Source organism: Anomaloglossus baeobatrachus, chromosome 12, assembly GCF_048569485.1.
Source record: "Anomaloglossus baeobatrachus isolate aAnoBae1 chromosome 12, aAnoBae1.hap1, whole genome shotgun sequence".
In the NCBI taxonomy this organism is placed as follows: Eukaryota; Metazoa; Chordata; class Amphibia; order Anura; family Aromobatidae; genus Anomaloglossus; species Anomaloglossus baeobatrachus.
This window is the reverse complement of record NC_134364.1, coordinates 50,420,779-50,439,184: the sequence shown is the minus strand read 5'-3', so window position 1 is coordinate 50,439,184 and position 18,406 is coordinate 50,420,779. Positions and strand designations below refer to the sequence as shown.

At 50.5% G+C, this 18,406-nt stretch overlaps 1 protein-coding gene across 12 annotated transcripts in view; it reads left to right on the top strand.

The window, feature by feature from the left end:
• The window catches only part of KTN1 (kinectin 1), a 256,665-nt gene that overhangs the window by 152,441 nt on the left and 85,818 nt on the right, over nucleotides 1–18,406 (top strand). For 8 of the 12 annotated variants that reach the window (XM_075329991.1, XM_075329989.1, XM_075329983.1 and 5 more), the window contains 4 exons: nucleotides 16,163–16,231; nucleotides 16,522–16,562; nucleotides 17,020–17,110; nucleotides 17,741–17,806. In XM_075329991.1, coding sequence (XP_075186106.1) covers nucleotides 16,163–16,231; nucleotides 16,522–16,562; nucleotides 17,020–17,110; nucleotides 17,741–17,806 — 267 coding nt within the window. The remainder of the gene's footprint in view (nucleotides 1–16,162; nucleotides 16,232–16,521; nucleotides 16,563–17,019; nucleotides 17,111–17,740; nucleotides 17,807–18,406) is intronic. The other 4 variants (XM_075329993.1, XM_075329992.1, XM_075329990.1 and 1 more) reach the window with 1 other exon arrangement.

Genomic DNA, 18,406 nt, shown 5'->3' with positions numbered 1-18,406 from the left:
CAGGCAGAGTTCACTCTTCCGGCCATCTTCCTTGGCCATTCTCTTTGCCGACCCTTCTGTCTTTTTTACAGTCCGGTCTGCAGCTAGGACTGTCCCTCAACTCTCTCAAGGGACAAGTCTCCGCTCTGTCAGTACTGTTCGAGCGGCGTCTCGCCCGGCTGGCTCAGGTCCGCACCTTCATGCAAGTCGCGTCTCACATCATTCCGCCTTATCGGCGGCCCTTGGATGCCTGGGACCTTAACTTGGTCCTCACGGTATTGCAGAAACCCCCTTTTGAGCCTCTTAGGGAGGTTTCTTTGTATCGTCTTTCTCAGAAAGTGGCCTTTCTAGTTGCCATAACTTCTCTCAGGAGAGTCTCTGATTTGGCTGCGCTCTCCTCGGAGTCACCTTTTTTAGTTTTTCACCAGGACAAGGTGGTTCTCCGTCCGACTCCGGACTTTCTTCCTAAGGTGGTCTCTCCCTTGCACCTTAACCAGGACATTTCTTCAGCGCTCTATTGGGAGACCCAGACGATTGGGGTATAGCTACTGCCCTCTGGAGGCCACACAAAGCACTACACTAAAAGTGTAAGGCCCCTCCCCTTCTGGCTATACCCCCCCGTGGTATCACGGGTACTCCAGTTTTAGCTTTGTGTGCGAAGGAGGTCAGACATTCCATGCATAGCTCCACAGATTTTAGTCAGCAGTAGCTGCTGACTAGTTCGGATGGAAGAAAAGAGGACACATATAGTGTTCCCAGCATGCTCCCTTCTCACCCCTGGATGGTGTTGTAAGGTTGAGGTACCTATTGCTGGTACAGGGCTGGAGCCTGACATGCTGTTTTTCCTTCCACATCCCCTTGGGGGTTCTGTGGAAGTGGGATCCTGCCGGCCTCAAAGCTCTGTCGCCGGGCTCCATCCACAGACCCATCAGAACCTGATGGATACGGAGCAGGAGTACCATCAGGGACCGGGCCCTGCATCATACAGGTACTCTGTGTCCCCGGCAGGCACAGACACACTCCGGGCTGGCTGGGTGTTGTAGTGCGCCGGGGACCGTACACTGAGCTGGTGTTCCTACAGTCATCTGGGGGACTTTGTGTTCTGGGAACGCAGCGCCGACCCTCACTGGATCGGGCGGCGCTGCTGTGACTTGTGGTGCGCCGGGGATACGCCGACCGCGCTTTTACGGCGGCGGCGTTTATAACTCTAGTCCCCGGCTTTTGGGCCTAGGACGCCGGCAGCTCCGATCGTTCCCGCCCCCACCCTGTCAATCAGGGTAGGGGAGAGACGCTGTTTCACGGCAGCGAGGAGGGCTGGAGCCTGATTTACATGCTCCAGCTCTCACACTAGGCACAGAGGGAGCAGGCTTCCCGCTCTTGGTCAGGAACGCCCAGGGCCCGCCCCCCTTCTTCCCTCAGGACGCCGGCAGCCATTACATGCATGGCTGGCTGGAAGAAGGACGCAAGGCTCTGGGAGACCTAGACTGAGGGGCTTTGGAAGACCACACACCCGCTCTTTAGCGGGCGGTAAGCGGCTTTTCAGCTGGCCCCTCTAGTGCCTCAGTGTATGTTAGTGTATTGTGTCACTGGACATAGAGATTTATTGATTTCTTGCACTGTGAGGTCGCTTCCTGGCTGAATACCCAGATCGCTCTGAGGAAGCAGCAGCATGTCATCCACAAGACGCAAAGCTGCCAAGGCTAGGGCTGTGTGCACTGTGTGTGCTGCTTGTGGGACTGCTCTACCAGCAGGTTCCAAAGACCCCCATTGTGTGCAATGCTCAGATCCGGTGCTGCTTCGCCAGCCGGAGTCAGGAGAGATAGTGACCCAGGCTGAGACGCCTGTAAGTCCTGCCCCGGTGTCAGGGTCAGACTTTGCAGTTTTTGCGGTTAATATGTCGGTGACTATGGCAAAAATCCTGGAAACTTTGCAATCCATGCCTGGGGCTCAGTCTATGGACACGGCGAGGTCTATGTCCTCTAACCCTCCGCAGTTGGATTTAATCCAGACTGCAAGGGGGTCCCCGGCCTCTCAGGATGAGTATGATGACTCAGATGATTGCCCCAGCCACCCCAAGCGGGCTCGCTGGGAAAGACCCTCAACGTCATCACACTGCTCAGGGTCTCAGCGCAATCAGTCTCCCTGTGATGTGTCTGAAGAGAGTGATCAGGAGTCTAATCCTGGAACCCCTCTCAATCTGGATACCCCGGATGGGGACGCCATGGTAAACGATCTTATCTCAGCCATCAATAGGCTGTTAGATATTTCTCCCCCAACCCCTTCAGCAGAAGAGGCAGCGGCAGAGCAGGAGAAATTTCGTTTCCTCTATCCCAAGCGTAAATTAAGTGCTCTGTTGGATCACTCTGACTTCAGAGAATCAATCCAGAAACACGATGCTCATCCAGAAAAGCGTTTCTCTAAACGTTCTAAGGATACACGTTATCCTTTCCCCCCTGAGGTGGTCAAGCGCTGGACCCAGTGTCCAAAGGTGGATCCCCCGATTTCCAAACTTGCAGCTAGATCCATAGTTGCAGTGGAAGATGGCGCTTCACTTAAAGATGCCAATGACAGACAGATGGACCTTTGGTTAAAATCTGTCTATGAAGCTATCGGCGCGTCGTTTGCTCCAGCATTCGCAGCCGTATGGGCGCTACAAGCTATTTCAGCTGGTTTAGCGAAAGTGGATGCTATCTTACATCCAGCGGTGCCGCAAGTGGCGTCCCTTACCTCGCAGATGTCCGCGTTTGCGTCTTACGCTATCAATGCGGTCCTAGAATCTACCAGCCGCACCTCAATGGCGTCTGCCAATTCGGTAGTTTTGCGCAGGGCATTGTGGTTAAAGGACTGGAAAGCAGATGCTGGTTCCAAAAAATGTTTAACCAGCTTGCCTTTGTCTAGAGAAAGACTGTTTGGCGAGCCACTGGCTGACATCATTAAACAGTCCAAGGGTAAAGACTCCTCTTTACCCCAGCCCAGATCAAGCAAACCTCAGCAGAGAAAGTGGCAGCAGAAGTTTCAGTCCTTTCGAGGTTCGGGCAAAACACAATTCTCCTCGTCCAAAGGGACTCAGAGGACGCAAAGAAACTCAGATTCCTGGAGGGCTCATTCACGCCCCAAGAAAGCAAATGGAGGAACCGCTTCCAAAGCGGCTACCTCATGACTTCCAGTCCCCTCCCTCCGCATCTCCGGTCGGGGGCAGGCTCTCCCGCTTTTACGACACTTGGATGTCACAGGTCAAAGACCGGTGGGTGACGGACATTTTGTCGCGCGGGTACAGAATCGAGTTCAGTTCTCGTCCTCCAGCTCGGTTCTTCAGAACCTCCCCACACCCAGACCGTGTAGATGTCCTGCGGCAGGCGGTGGACTCCCTAAGAGCGGAGGGAGTAGTGGTTCCTGTACCGTTTCAGGAACAAGGGAGAGGGTTTTACTCCAATCTCTTTGTGGTGCCAAAAAAGGACGGCTCATTCCGTCCTGTTCTGGACCTAAAACTGCTCAACAAACATGTGCACGCCAGGAGGTTCCGGATGGAAACCCTCCGTTCTGTCATTGCCTCAATGTCTCAAGGAGACTTCCTTGCCTCAATAGACATCAAGGATGCTTATCTCCACGTGCCAATTGCTACAGAACATCAACGTTTTCTACGTTTTGTGATAGGAGACGACCATTTTCAGTTCGTAGCTCTGCCATTTGGTCTGGCGACAGCCCCACGGGTCTTCACCAAGGTCATGGCGGCGGTGGTAGCAGTCTTGCACTCTCAGGGACACTCGGTGATCCCTTACCTAGACGATCTACTTGTCAAGGCACCCTCTCAAGAGGCATGCCAACTCAGTCTACAGGCTACGCTGGAGACTCTCCAGACTTTTGGATGGATCATCAACTTTCCAAAGTCAAATCTGTCACCGACACAGTCACTAACGTATCTTGGCATGGAGTTTCATACTCGAGCAGCGAGAGTGAAGCTTCCGCTAAACAAGCAGCGGTCCCTACAGACAGGGGTGCAATCGCTCCTTCAGGGCCAGTCGCACCCCTTACGGCGCCTCATGCACTTCCTAGGGAAGATGGTGGCAGCCATGGAAGCAGTTCCCTTTGCGCAGTTTCATCTGCGTCCACTTCAATGGGACATTCTCCGCCAATGGGACGGGAAGACGACTTCCCTAGACAGGAAAGTCTCTCTTTCCCAGACGGCCAAGGACTCTCTGCAATGGTGGCTCCTTCCCACCTCATTGTCTCAGGGAAGATCCTTCCTGCCCCCATCCTGGGCAGTAGTCACGACAGATGCGAGTCTGTCGGGGTGGGGAGCAGTGTTTCTACACCACAGGGCTCAGGGGACGTGGACTCAGCAGGAGTCCACCCTTCAGATCAATGTTCTGGAAATCAGGGCAGTGTATCTTGCCCTACTGGCCTTCCAACAGTGGCTGGAAGGAAAGCAGATCCGAATCCAATCGGACAACTCCACAGCGGTGGCATACATCAACCACCAAGGAGGGACGCGCAGCAGGCAAGCCTTTCAGGAAGTCCGGCGCATTCTGATGTGGGTGGAGGAAAGAGCATCCACCATATCCGCAGTTCACATCCCGGGCGTAGAAAACTGGGAAGCAGACTTCCTCAGTCGCCAGGGCATGGACGCGGGGGAATGGTCCCTTCACCCGGACGTGTTTCAGGAAATCTGTCGCCGATGGGGAGTGCCGGACGTCGACCTAATGGCGTCTCGGCACAACAACAAGGTCCCGGCATTCATGGCGCGGTCGCGAGATCAAAGAGCGCTGGCGGCAGACGCCTTGGTGCAAGATTGGTCGCACTTCCGCCTCCCATATGTATTCCCGCCTCTGGCACTCTTGCCCAGAGTACTACGCAAGATCAGATCCGATTGCAGCCGCATCATACTCGTCGCCCCAGACTGGCCGAGGAGATCGTGGTATCCGGATCTGTGGCATCTCACGGTCGGCCGACCGTGGTCGCTTCCAGACCGTCCAGACCTGCTGTCTCAAGGGCCGTTTTTCCATCAGAATTCTGCGGCCCTGAACCTGACTGTGTGGCCATTGAGTCCTGGATCCTATCGTCAACAGGATTATCCCAGGGAGTGGTAGCCACAATGAGACAAGCTAGGAAGTCAACTTCTGCTAAGATCTACCACAGAACGTGGAAGATTTTCTTAACCTGGTGCTCTGCTCAGGGAGTGTCTCCCTGGCCATTTGCATTGCCCACTTTTCTATCTTTCCTGCAATCAGGGTTGGAAAAGGGCTTGTCGCTCGGCTCCCTTAAAGGGCAAGTCTCGGCACTATCCGTGTTTTTTCAGAAGCGTCTAGCACGTCTTCCTAAGGTGCGCACGTTCCTGCAGGGGGTCTGTCATATTGTGCCCCCGTACAAGCGGCCGTTGGATCCATGGGATCTGAACAGGGTACTAGTGGCTCTCCAGAAGCCGCCCTTCGAGCCTCTCAAAGAAGTTTCTTTTTCTCGCCTGTCACAGAAAGTGGCGTTTCTTGTTGCGATCACATCGCTTCGGCGAGTGTCTGAGCTGGCTGCTCTGTCATCCAAGGCTCCCTTCTTGGTGTTCCACCAGGACAAGGTTGTGCTGCGCCCCATTCCGGAGTTTCTCCCTAAGGTCGTATCCTCGTTTCATCTTAATCAGGATATATCATTGCCTTCCTTTTATCCTCATCCGGTTCACCGGTATGAAAGGGACTTGCGTTTGCTAGATCTGGTGAGAGCACTCAGGATCTACATTTCCCGCACGGCGCCCATGCGCCGTTCCGATGCACTTTTTGTCCTTGTCGCCGGTCCGCGCAAGGGGTTGCAGGCTTCTAAAGCCACCTTGGCTCGATGGATCAAAGAACCAATTATAGAGGCCTACCGTTCTGCTGGGCTTCCGGTTCCTTCAGGGCTAAAAGCCCACTCAACCAGAGCCGTAGGTGCGTCCTGGGCATTACGGCACCAGGCTTCGGCTCAACAGGTGTGTCAGGCGGCTACCTGGTCGAGTCTGCACACGTTCACCAAGCATTATCAGGTGCATACCTATGCTTCGGCGGATGCCAGCTTAGGTAGAAGAGTCCTGCAGGCGGCGGTGACATCCCCGTAGGGGGGGGCTGTTTTGCAGCTCTAACATGAGGTATTTCTTTACCCACCCAGGGACAGCTTTTGGACGTCCCAATCGTCTGGGTCTCCCAATAGAGCGCTGAAGAAGAAGGGAATTTTGTTACTTACCGTAAATTCCTTTTCTTCTAGCTCTTATTGGGAGACCCAGCACCCGCCCTGTTGTCCTTCGGGATTGTTTTTGCTGTTTGCGGGTACACATGTTGTTCATGTTGAACGGTTTTTCAGTTCTCCGATGTTACTCGGAGTTAATTTGTTTAAACCAGTTGTTGGCTTCCTCCTTCTTGCTTTGGCACTAAAACTGGAGTACCCGTGATACCACGGGGGGGTATAGCCAGAAGGGGAGGGGCCTTACACTTTTAGTGTAGTGCTTTGTGTGGCCTCCAGAGGGCAGTAGCTATACCCCAATCGTCTGGGTCTCCCAATAAGAGCTAGAAGAAAAGGAATTTACGGTAAGTAACAAAATTCCCTTCTTCCTTACCTTCCTTCTGTCCGGCCCCTGTTCATCGCTTTGAAAAAGCGCTGCATACTCTAGATCTGGTGCGTGCTCTCCAGATTTATGTGTCTCTCACCGCTGCGCTTAGGCGGTGCACCTCTCTTTTTGTGCTAACCACAGGGCGGCACAAGGGTCTCCCTGCTTCTAAGCCGACCTTGGCCCGTTGGATTAGATCGACCATTTCGGACGCCTACCAGAGTACTCAGGTGCCTCCCTCGCCGGGGATCAAAGCACACTCGACCAGAGCTGTCGGTGCCTCTTGGGCTTTTAGGCAAAAGGCTACGGCTCAACAAGTCTGTCAGGCTGCCACTTGGACTAGCCTGCATACCTTCTCGAAGCACTATCAAGTGCATGCTCATGCTTCGGCAGATGCGAGCTTCGGCAGACGCATCCTTCAGGCGGCTGTCGCCCACTTGTGAAGTTAGGTTCTGCCTACTTCTCAGTTTTTCTGTTTATTTCCCACCCAGGGACTGGGTCTCCCAAAGGAACGATAAAGAAAAAGAGAATTTTGTTTACTTACCGTAAATTCTTTTTCTTATAGTTCCGTATTGGGAGACCCAGCACCCTCCCTGTTGCCTGTTGGCAATTTCTTGTTCCGTGTGTTATCACCGGCTGTTGTCGTGGACAGAGTCTCTGGTTGTTCCGGCTCTTGCTCTGTTCTACTTGTGGGTGGCTATTCTTCTTCAGCTTTTGCACTAAACTGGCTGGGACTGGCTCACCATGGGGTGTATAAGCTCAGAGGGAGGAGCTACACTTTTAAGTGTAGTACTTTGTGTGTCCTCCGGAGGCAGAAGCTAAACACCCATGGTCTGGGTCTCCCAATACGGAACTATAAGAAAAAGAATTTACGGTAAGTAAACAAAATTCTGGCTGCTGCAGGTGAGATGCTCTGGCGGCAGTGCGGGGCTGTGCTGGCTGCTGCAGGTGAGATGCTCTGGCGGCAGTGCGGGGCTGTGCTGGCTGCTGCAGGTGAGATGCTCTGTCGGCGGGGCTGTGCTGGCTGCTGCAGGTGAGATGCTCTGTCAGCGGTGCGGGGCTGTGCTGGCTGCTGCATATGAGATGCTCTGTCGGCGGGGCTCTGCTGGCTGCTGCATATGAAATGCTCTGTCGACGGTGCTGGGCTGTGCTGGCTGCTGCAGGTGAGATGCTCTGTCGGCGGTGCTGGGCGTTGCTGGCTGCTGCAGGTAAGATGCTCTGTCGGCGGTGTGGGGCTGTGCTTGCTGCTGCAGGTGAGATGCTCTGTTGGCGGTGCGGGGCTGTGCTGGCTGTGGCGGGTGAGATGCTCTGTTGGCGGTGCGGGGCTGTGCTGGCTGTGGCGGGTGAGATGCTCTGTCGGCGGTGCGGGGCTGTGCTGGCTGTGGTGGGTGAGATGCTCTGTTGGTGGTGCGGGGCTGTGCTGGCTGTGGCGGGTGAGATGCTCTGTCGGCGGTGCGGGGCTGTGCTGGCTGTGGTGGGTGAGATGCTCTGTTGGTGGTGCGAGGCTGTGCTGGCTGTGGCGGGTGAGATGCTCTGTCGGCAGTGTGGGGCTGTGCTGGCTTCAGTGGACACGGTGTGGAGCAGGGCAGTGTGGTGGGTGAGATGCTCTGTCGGCGGGGCTGTGCTGGCTGCTGCAGGTGAGATGCTCTGTCGGCGGCAGTGCTAGGCTGTGCTGGTTGCTGCAGGTGAGATGCTCTGTCGGCGGGGCTGTGCTGGCTGCTGCATATGAGATGCTCTGTCGGCGGTGCTGGGCTGTGCTGGCTGCTGCAGGTGAGATGCTCTGGCGGCAGTGCTGGGCTGTGCTGGCTGCTGCAGGTGAGATGCTCTGTTGGTGGGGCTGTGCTGGCTGCTGCAGGTGAGATGCTCTGTCGGCGGGGCTGTGCTGGCTGCTGCAGGTGAGATGCTCTGTCGGCGGGGCTGGGCTGTGGCGGGTGAGATGCTCTGTCAGTAGTGTGGGGCTGTGCTGGCTGCAGTGGACACGGTGTGGAGCAGGGCAGTGTGGTGGGTGAGATGCTCTGTCGGCGGGGCTGTGCTGGCTGCTGGAGGTGAGATGCTCTGTCGGCGGGGCTGTGCTGGCTGCTGCATATGAGATGCTCTGTCGGCGGTGCTGGCTGCTGCAGGTGAGATGCTCTGGCGGCAGTGCTGGGCTGTGCTGGCTGCTGCAGGTGAGATGCTCTGGCGGCAGTGCTGGGCTGTGCTGGTTGCTGCAGGTGAGATGCTCTGTTGGCGAGGCTGTGCTGGCTGCTGCAGGTGAGATGCTCTGTCGGCGGGGCTGTGCTGGCTGCTGCATATGAGATGCTCTGTCGGCGGTGCTGGGCTGTGCTGGCTGCTGCAGGTGAGATGCTCTGGCGGCAGTGCTGGGCTGTGCTGGCTGCTGCAGGTGAGATGCTCTGGCGGCAGTGCTGGGCTGTGCTGGTTGCTGCAGGTGAGATGCTCTGTTGGCGAGGCTGTGCTGGCTGCTGCAGGTGAGATGCTCTGTCGGCGGGGCTTTGCTGGCTGCTGCATATGAGATGCTCTGTCGGCGGTGCTGGGCTGTGCTGGCTGCTGCAGGTGAGATGCTCTGGCGGCAGTGCTGGGCTGTGCTGGCTGCTGCAGGTGAGATGCTCTGTTGGCGGGGCTGTGCTGGCTGCTGCAGGTGAGATGCTCTGTCGGCGGGGCTGTGCTGGCTGCTGCAGGTGAGATGCTCTGTCGGCGGGGCTGGGCTGTGGCGGGTGAGATGCTCTGTCAGTAGTGTGGGGCTGTGCTGGCTGCAGTGGACACTGTGTGGAGCAGGGCAGTGTGGTGGGTGAGATGCTCTGTCGGCGGGGCTGTGCTGGCTGCTGGAGGTGAGATGCTCTGTCGGCGGGGCTGTGCTGGCTGCTGCATATGAGATGCTCTGTCGGCGGTGCTGGCTGCTGCAGGTGAGATGCTCTGGCGGCAGTGCTGGGCTGTGCTGGCTGCTGCAGGTGAGATGCTCTGTTGGCGGGGCTGTGCTGGCTGCTGCAGGTGAGATGCTCTGTCGGCGGGGCTGTGCTGGCTGCTGCAGGTGAGATGCTCTGTCGGCGGGGCTGTGCTGGCTGCTGCAGGTGAGATGCTCTGTCGGCGGGGCTGGGCTGTGGCGGGTGAGATGCTCTGTCAGTAGTGTGGGGCTGCGCTGGCTGCAGTGGACACGGTGTGGAGCAGGGCAGTGTGGTGGGTGAGATGCTCTGTCGGTGGGGCTGTGCTGGCTGCTGCATATGAGATGCTCTGTCGGCGGTGCTGGGCTGTGCTGGCTGCTGCAGGTGAGATGCTCTGTCGGCGGTGCTGGGCTGTGCTGGCTGCTGCAGGTGAGATGCTCTGTCGGCGGGGCTGGGCTGTGGCGGGTGAGATGCTCTGTCAGTAGTGTGGGGCTGTGGTGAGTGAGATGCTCTGTCAGTAGTGTGGGGCTGTGCTGGCTGTGGTGAGTGAGATGCTCTGTCAGTAGTGTGGAGTTGTGCTGGCTGCAGTGAGTGCTGTGTGAAGCAAAAGCAGTGCGGGGGTGAGATGCTCTGTCGGCAGGGCGTTCTTCAAACTATGCCCACAGGAGTAGGCACGTGCGCTGATGGAAGAGCTCAATCTGCACAGGTGCCGTTTTCGGCGGCATTATTTGAAGATCGCACCACCGGCAGAGCATCTCACCCCCCACACTGCTCTGCTCCACACAGCCAGCACAGCCAGCCCCACCGCGGCCAGCCACACAGCAGCCTGCATTGATCTACTCCAGCAAATACCCCCCCCGCCTCCTGTGACTCCCGCTCCACCACTGCTGTTGCCCCCCTATAGTAAGTCACCATCGGAGTGTAAGATGGACCCCATATATTGTTTGTTTTTTTTTTTACTTTTTTTTTATCCCTATATTAAAAAAAAAAAAAAAAAAAAAAAAAAAAAAAAGCTGCACCCATCAAATGGCATGGGGCTCATCAGTTTTAGCGTAGTCTCAGTAGGAGGCAGACTTATATGTCTAATCTCATGGAGAGTCGCTCCCACGCTCTCTGGCTCTTGTCCTTCACTTTCCCTGTGCTGCTTATTACAAAAAGTTTCCCTTCGGTCCAACCTCATCCCTTTGCCCAAACTGTAGCCCGCTCAATATGCAATCCCTACAGGAGCCCCCCATGGCCCGTAGTGAGAAGCAGGGCTGTGGAGTCGGAGTTCATTTTGGTGGAGTCGGTATAAAATGGACCGACTTTGACTCCTAAAATACATAATAAATTGGGTACAGTGGTTCAATGTGATGAATATTTTTCATAGGAATTTGGGAAAGTTCTGAAATATCCTATAAGTGTCTGTTATTTTCCTGATCAAAGAATCTAGGCTTTTAGAGGAGATGGATCTGTGCTGCACTTCAGCTACATGATATAAGTAGTGATGTTACCATTTTACTACAGTAAATTTATCACAAACATCAGACAGTTGAAACCAGAAGTTTACATACATCTATAACGACACATCTGCAGGTTTTTCTCACTATCTGACATGAAATCAGAACAAACCTTTCCCGTTTTAGGTCAATTAGGAACCAAAATTGTTCATATTTGCCAAATGCCAGAATAATGAGAGAGAATATTTTAAAGCATTTTTATTCTGCAAAGTCCAAAGTTTACATACACTAAAAGTACTATGCCTTTAAACAATATGGGACAGCCCATATGATGTCATGTCTTTGGAAGCTTCTGATAGGTTTATTGGTAACATCTGAGTTAATTGGAGACACACTTGTGGATGTACTTTAATGCACACCTGAAACACACTGCTTCCTTGTGTAGTATCATGGGAAAGTCAAAATAAATCAGCCAAGATCTCAGTAAGAGAATTGTGGACTTGCACAAGTCCGGTTCATCCTTGGGTGCAATATCCAGATACCTGAAGGTGCCTCTTTCATCTGTACAAACAATAATATGTAAGTACAAACTAGATCGGAATGTCCAGCTATTATACCATTCAGGAAGGAGACTGGTTCTGTGTACTAGAGATGAACATTCTTTGGTCAGATAAGCACATATCAACTTAGGAACAAAATCAAAAAACCTTGTGAAGATGGTGGTGGAAGCTGGTAAGATTGTGCATTTATCCACAGTGAAATGAGTACTGTATCAGCATGAGCTGAAAGGCCACTCTACCAGTAAGAAGGCATTACTCCAAAAGAAACAGAAAAAAGACAGATTTAATTTTTCCAAATGCACACAGGAGCAAAAACCTTAATTTTTGGAGACATGTCCTGTGGTCTGATGAAACTAAAATTGAACTGTTTGGCCATAATGACCATAGTTACGTTGAAGGAAAAAGGGAAAAGCTTTGAAGCCAAAGAACACCATTCCAGCTGTGAAACAAAGTGGGTGGGAGCATCATGTTGTTTTGCCGCAGGAGGGACTGGTGCACTTCACAAAATAGATGGCATCATGAGGAAAGAAGATTGTGGCAATACTGAAGCAACAGCTCAAGACATCAGGCAGTAACTTAGTTTGGGCAGAAATGGGTCTTCCAAATGGGCAATGACGTGAAGCATACTGCCAAACTGGCTACAAAGTGGCTTAAGGATAACAAAGTCAATGTTTTGAAGCGGCCATCACAAAGCCCTGATGGAGGGAAACTTTTGACTTTGCAGAAAGTAATAAAAATGCCTAAAAACTTTCTCTGTCTCTCATTATTTTGGCATTTGACAAATATAAATAATTTTGGTTCCTAATTGATCTAAAACGGGAAAGGTTTATTCTGATTTCATGTCAAATAGTGAGGAAAAACCTGCAGATGTGTCTGTATAGATGCTGGATGGAAACTTCTGGTCTCAACTGTATAAGGGAGTCTGAGTCTGAGGTTTGGCTTACCGACGCCACATTCCTGGTGAGAAGGAGTCCACTCCCCCCAACTGCACCATGGCTCGCTCCCAGTCAGTTGCCGACCAATTCAATGTATCCCAGGCCTTGGTTGCAGTCAAAGAATGTCTACCTAATCCAGCCACCAGCTTGTGGGCCCGTTTGCTTTTCAGGGTGAGTCAGACTCCCCAGTTCCTGAACCCCGACATGTCAGACCATGCAAGAGATTCAAGATGTGAGCTCACACTAGTTCTTCTAGATCTCCGACTCCTTCAACATCCTCCAGGATGGAATCCTTCTTTCATTCTCCTTCCTCCGACACTACGGGGGCTCAACAGTCGGACACCTGATCCAAATCCGATTTTGATATTTTGATTTAGACTCTCAATAAATTTCTAAGCTTCGGAATATGATGGATAGTCTAATTATAGCCATTAATTAGACTCTTAGTTGTTAAGGATAAGGAACCAGCTCAATCTGAACAGTCCATAATTTTCAAGAAGTTAAAACTACCTCCTTGAGTTTTTGTTAACCACGAAAAATTCTACCGAATTTTTGCCGTGGAATGCGAGCATCCAGTAAAACATTTCCATAGACGTAAACGCATGGAAGTCCTATAACCTTGTGTGTCTGAGCTTCTTCAGCGATGGGCATAGTCTTCCGATTCTCCACCAACACTATACTTCTTCTCTCAGATGGGGCCTCGCTTAAGGATCACTCCGACAAGCACAGTGAGACTCTAGCAAAATCTGCCTTTGAGGCTGTGGGATCAGCCCACTGCCCGCCCTGTGCCTCTTCAAGAGTCTCCAAGGCGGTTTCGCCCCGGGCTAAGGTCCTGCGCCAGGGTATCCTGTCTGCTGCTCCTACCTCTGAACTGGCGGCTTTGCCAGACCAAATTGTTCATGCTGGAAAATATATTCTAACAACTTCACTAAATGCAGTTACTTGTTCAGCTCTCATGGCCAGCAATATTGTCACAATCCTCAGAGTCTTATGGCTGAAGGTGTGTAATGTGGACTCTGCACTCAAGAAATCTTCCACCAGTCCCCCTTTCCAGGTTATCCAACCTGTTTTAAGAAAAACTGGACAAGATCTTTTCTGATGCCACCTGGGGTAAAAGTACCTCTCTTCCACAACTGAAGCCAAAACATCCACCCCAACAGTCGCTTGTTTCCCTTTCACTCCTTTCTCCAATTTTAATCCGAAAATAACAGTCGCCGTGACCAGTCTCCCATCCATCGTGGAAAAATAAGACCCTCCAAGTCTGCTCTTCTTGGTGTCCTTATGGACACCAAGGCAAGGCATCGACATCCAACAGATTCTCCTCAACGTAATGGAGTGTCTCCACCTGGGTACCCTCTTAGGGTGGGTGGTTATCTCCTCCGGTTCTGAGACAAGTGGCTTTCCGTAGTCGACAACTCTTGGGTTCGGGATGTCATTTCCTATAGCTACAAAATACAGTAGTTTTCCACCCTCCCTCACTCTTTCTTCTTCATATCCGGCCCCCCCAAAAACGTTCTCCTTTCCCTGGTTTCTTCAAGGCCATCAATTTTCTCCAGATCCGGTGTAGTCATTCCCTTCTATTCAAACCTATTTATGGTCCCAAAGAAAGACAGATCTGTCCATCCCATCTTGAACCTCAAGTTATTGAGTAGGTATGTCCATCCCCCACCCCTTCAGAATTGATTCTGTCCGTTCAGTGATGGCCTCCTTGGAGCTGAGATGTTTCTATATTCAGTAGACATCCAGGGTTTTTTAGCAAAGGCGATGGCAGTCGTCTTGGCCCTTCTTCGGACCAGAGGTGTTCTCCTCATACCTTACCTGGAGGACATTCTGATCAAAGCTCCTTCTCAGTCATCATGTCGCGAGAATTAGCAGATGACACTGAACGCTTTCTCCTCTCTGCTAGATCATCAACAAAGCAAAGTTGTCTCTGATTCTGGGCTAACGCATTGTTTTCCTGTCAATGCTGTTAGTCACCACATGTGCAAGAGTCTTCCTGTCTAAAGACAAATGCTCTGCCCTGAAGTATTTGTTCTATCAAACGTCCTTCAAGCTGTCTCCACCCTGCATTAGTGTTTTGGGCAAGATGGTAGCCGCAGTAGAAGCAGTCCCTCTACTGCCACTCTACCTATCTGGTGTTATATCAGGGCTTGGTGCCTTACTGTCCAACTCCATCTTTTCTCCCTAAGGTGGTTTATCCTTTCACCGTACCGAGGACGTTGTACTCCCTTTATTTTGCCTGTCTCCTTCTCATCCTCTGGACCAGTCGCTCCATAAACTGGACCTTGTGAGAGCATTCCACCTCTACATTGCCAGGGTGGCTTCTTTCAGGCAAACAGACTCTGATTCCAGACAGTCATCATAGAGGATTTCCTGCCACCAGATCCACCCATGCCCACTGCATCCGGTCTGCTATCTTGGAAGCTTACCGGATTTAGGACATAATGGGGTCACTCAAGGTCACGGCTCCCTCCACTCGCGCAGTAGGGGCCTCTTGGGCTGTCTGTCACCAGGCTGTCTCATAGTTATGCAAGGCTGCTACCTAGTCTCCCATTCATACCTTCACAAGTTTCTACAGGGTTCACACCTACGCCAAATCAGATGTGAGCCTTGGTAGAAGGGTCCTGCAAGCCACAGTGGTCCGAGCTCAGACTTGAGAGTACTATCCTGTGCCCACCCTTGGGACTGCTTTAGGATTTCCCATGTTCTTCTGTGTACCCTGATAAAGCAATAAAGAAAAGAGGATTTCGGGTACTCACCTGAAAAATCTTTCTTGGAGCCTTCATTGAGGGACACAGCACCTGCCATTGCATTCATTTGTTATATGTTCTACTGTTTAACAACGTTTCTTCATTATCTTACCTTACTGTTGCTTCTACTACTGCTTTCTCACTAACTGATTATCTCCATGCCAGTTAGTGGGTGTATACTAGTAAGGAGGAGAGAACTTTTTTTTTTCTATTGCCTGGTGGCAGCAGCATACACAATGGTCTCATATGTCCCCCAATTAAGTCTAAAAGAAAGATTTTATGGCGAGTACCCAAAATCCTCATTTTATTCAGCAGTTCCTTATTTTATTCACCATTTCACACTATTTGGATTTTTTTTTGTAAAATGGATGGTGCCATTTAAAACTGTGACTTATTTTGCTAAAGCAGAAGCCGACGGCAGGCTATATCCATGGAGGGGAAAAATAGTCATGGCTCCTGGGGGGTAAAAAAAGGGAGAAAATAAATAAAGCACAAACTTAAAAATGGACCCCATGAGGAAGAATTTAATGTTATCATCCAAGTTTCCAGTTGTATATTCCCTTGCATGTTGCATTGTCGTTTACGCCCCAGTGCCATCTCGATTGTTGCCCATTCACAGCATTTTTTTTTTACTTGATTTGGTCAAAATTTCCAATATTCCCCTTGGTATATATACGTTTTAAAATATAAAATAAAATGTTTGATTTGAAAAAATGATTGTGGGATCATTAGTAAATGGGCGATCTGCATTGCACGTGAATTTGACAGCACAAAATGACTGTTCAAACCAAGCACAGGCACTTGGTGCACCCTTGGTGTGGCCACACATTTCAGGCCACCTTCTTGTTTTCCATCTTTCTCTTGCTCCTTTTAAATCCAGAGGAAGATCAGGGTTAGGAGAGGTATGGAGCAGGCAGGTGGGAAGGTGCACTGAGCTTTTTGGACACTTCAGGGGTACGCTTGGTTTGAACAGTCATTTTGTCCTTTTCAGCTTTTTTTTTTCTTCATGCCATTGTGTTGTGGTCTTGTCTTCCATTTGTCTCATTTTCATTCTTGTAAAGGAATTGACTAAAGAAGTTGAAGCGCTGAAGGAAACGTTAGCAAGTAACCAGCTTGAGAAAGCTGAACAGGTAATGCCCAAAATAAGATCCTGTCCTTAATATAAAAGATGATGGTCAGATATGTACAGCACCAGTTATGTAGGTTACACGATTTACGCCCCCTGATTTGTAGACAGACGGAGATGAGGATACTTGGGTTTACTGTGAAATATTGATTCCCATCATCTTCTCGCTGCCTGCCTCCGTTTGATTGACAGGTCTCTCCCTTTAGTCAAATAATGGACGCCAAATGCATTTGATCTAATTTACACTTTTTCCTTGGCTTTTTTTTTACTTCATGTTTTCATTTTAATATATAGGTCTCTACTACTAGGACACAAGTCCAGGATCTTCAGAATCAGTATGTATATGCTTCCCACATTAATGATATAAAGGGGTTGCATATTGATATGAGATTGGAGGGATTTGACACTCTGCTCCCCCACCGATGTGCTCCTTCAGCTGCCCAAAGGTAAAAAATCTACCTCTCCGTAGTGCCTGGTGCCAAGTACTGATATTTCTCTCCCATGCAAGTGAATACTGCACTTTATCGCCCAATGGACAGTGACCACTAACCAGTGTTTCACCCCATTCAATGCTTACATCCGGCAACCGCCAGGACACTTCAGCGATCTGTGGTGGCACTAAGTATCAGACCCCTCCAGTCTCATATTGATGATCTAACTTTGTGGATACATCAAATTATGGAAGTCCTGGACATCCCAGGGTCACCTTGCTCCCCTAAAATTATCAGCTGATTGTGTGAAATAAGTAGATTTCTGAGGCCAAGGCTGAAGTAATTTTCAATATTTTTGCAGATTGAAGGGCAGAGAGGAGAGCTTAAAGGCGATAGAAGAACGGTTAAAAGAACGCGAGAACGTGATTCTAGAGAAGGAAAGACAAATGGAGGTAACGTTCTTATCCGGGACTAGTGATCCTTACTTTCCCACTCACTAGCCAGGGCTTACTGCAGGGTCTCTCAGGTTCCTGCTTGGCAACAGGTGAGGGATCTGTATAGGGACTGGCTAGGAGTGCAGGGTACAGCGGCAGGTAAATGGAGGATGTGTCCATCTTCCCTTTCACTAGCATCAGGGCCCACCATTTTTAAGGTGTCCCTGGTGTACCCCTTGTTTGTCTTGGTTATACCCCTGTCTGCTGTGTGTTTTACCTCACGCCGGACCCTCCATAAGTCCGATTCGTGACACCATGTCCCTCATCCTTTTGTATGCAAACAGCAAACTCTTTCCCGGCCGGCCAGTAAGACTCTTCTATCCACCATTAGACACAATAGCTAAGCATTCTGAAATAAGAGCTAATAAACATTAGGGGGTGCCATAATTATTAAATTATTGCGTCTTGATATTTTTTTTTGTTAAAGAAAATAGTTTTGTGCAATCTCATGATACAATTGTGAGCAACCCCTTTTAAAATGACTCATTTATAGGTGACTCAAGCCAATAAAATGTCTTCATTTTTTAAACCCCGCCCATGAGGAGCCGATTAAAAACTAACTTATTGTTTTGTTTTTTTTTTCTCTAGGATTTACAGAAGGAAAGTAAACAACTGAAAATTCATATTGAAGAAGTCAAGCAGAAAGTACAGCAGGTAAAGCACCCAGTATGAGTATTATTGTCACTTGCTTTCTAAACAAGACCGATCTGAAGGAATATAGAACTGCCCATTTGTATAAACTGCAAATGGGAAAACTGCATTTAGTAAATTGTTTCTATAAATTGTTTTCATTGCTTACATTTGCAGGTTTAGAATTGCTAAATTGCTACTGAGCTCAACCAGTGACTTGTGGCAGGGCAGGAGAATGTTTGTTTTTCCTCTAACTGGGGCTCCTATAGTTGTATGAGGGGCTGCTAAGTCTTTAGCTTTACCCAAAAAGAAACGAGATAGGATGATGAAACTTTACTTTTTCTTTATCGTTCCTATGGAAGACCCAGACATTGGGTGTATAGCTTCTGCCTCCGGAGGACACACAAAGTACTACACTAAAAAGTGTAACTCCTCCCTCTGAGCATATACACCCCCTGGATAACCAGATCTAGCCAGTTCATTGCTTTATGTTCAGGAGGCATACATCCACACATGCATTCTCATCTGATTTTTCATTTTGGAAAGTTTTTTGAAGAAAAGCGGGTCCAAGCCTGGACTCCCGGCATGTCCCTTCTCACCCCACTGTGTCGGCGGTGTTGTTAA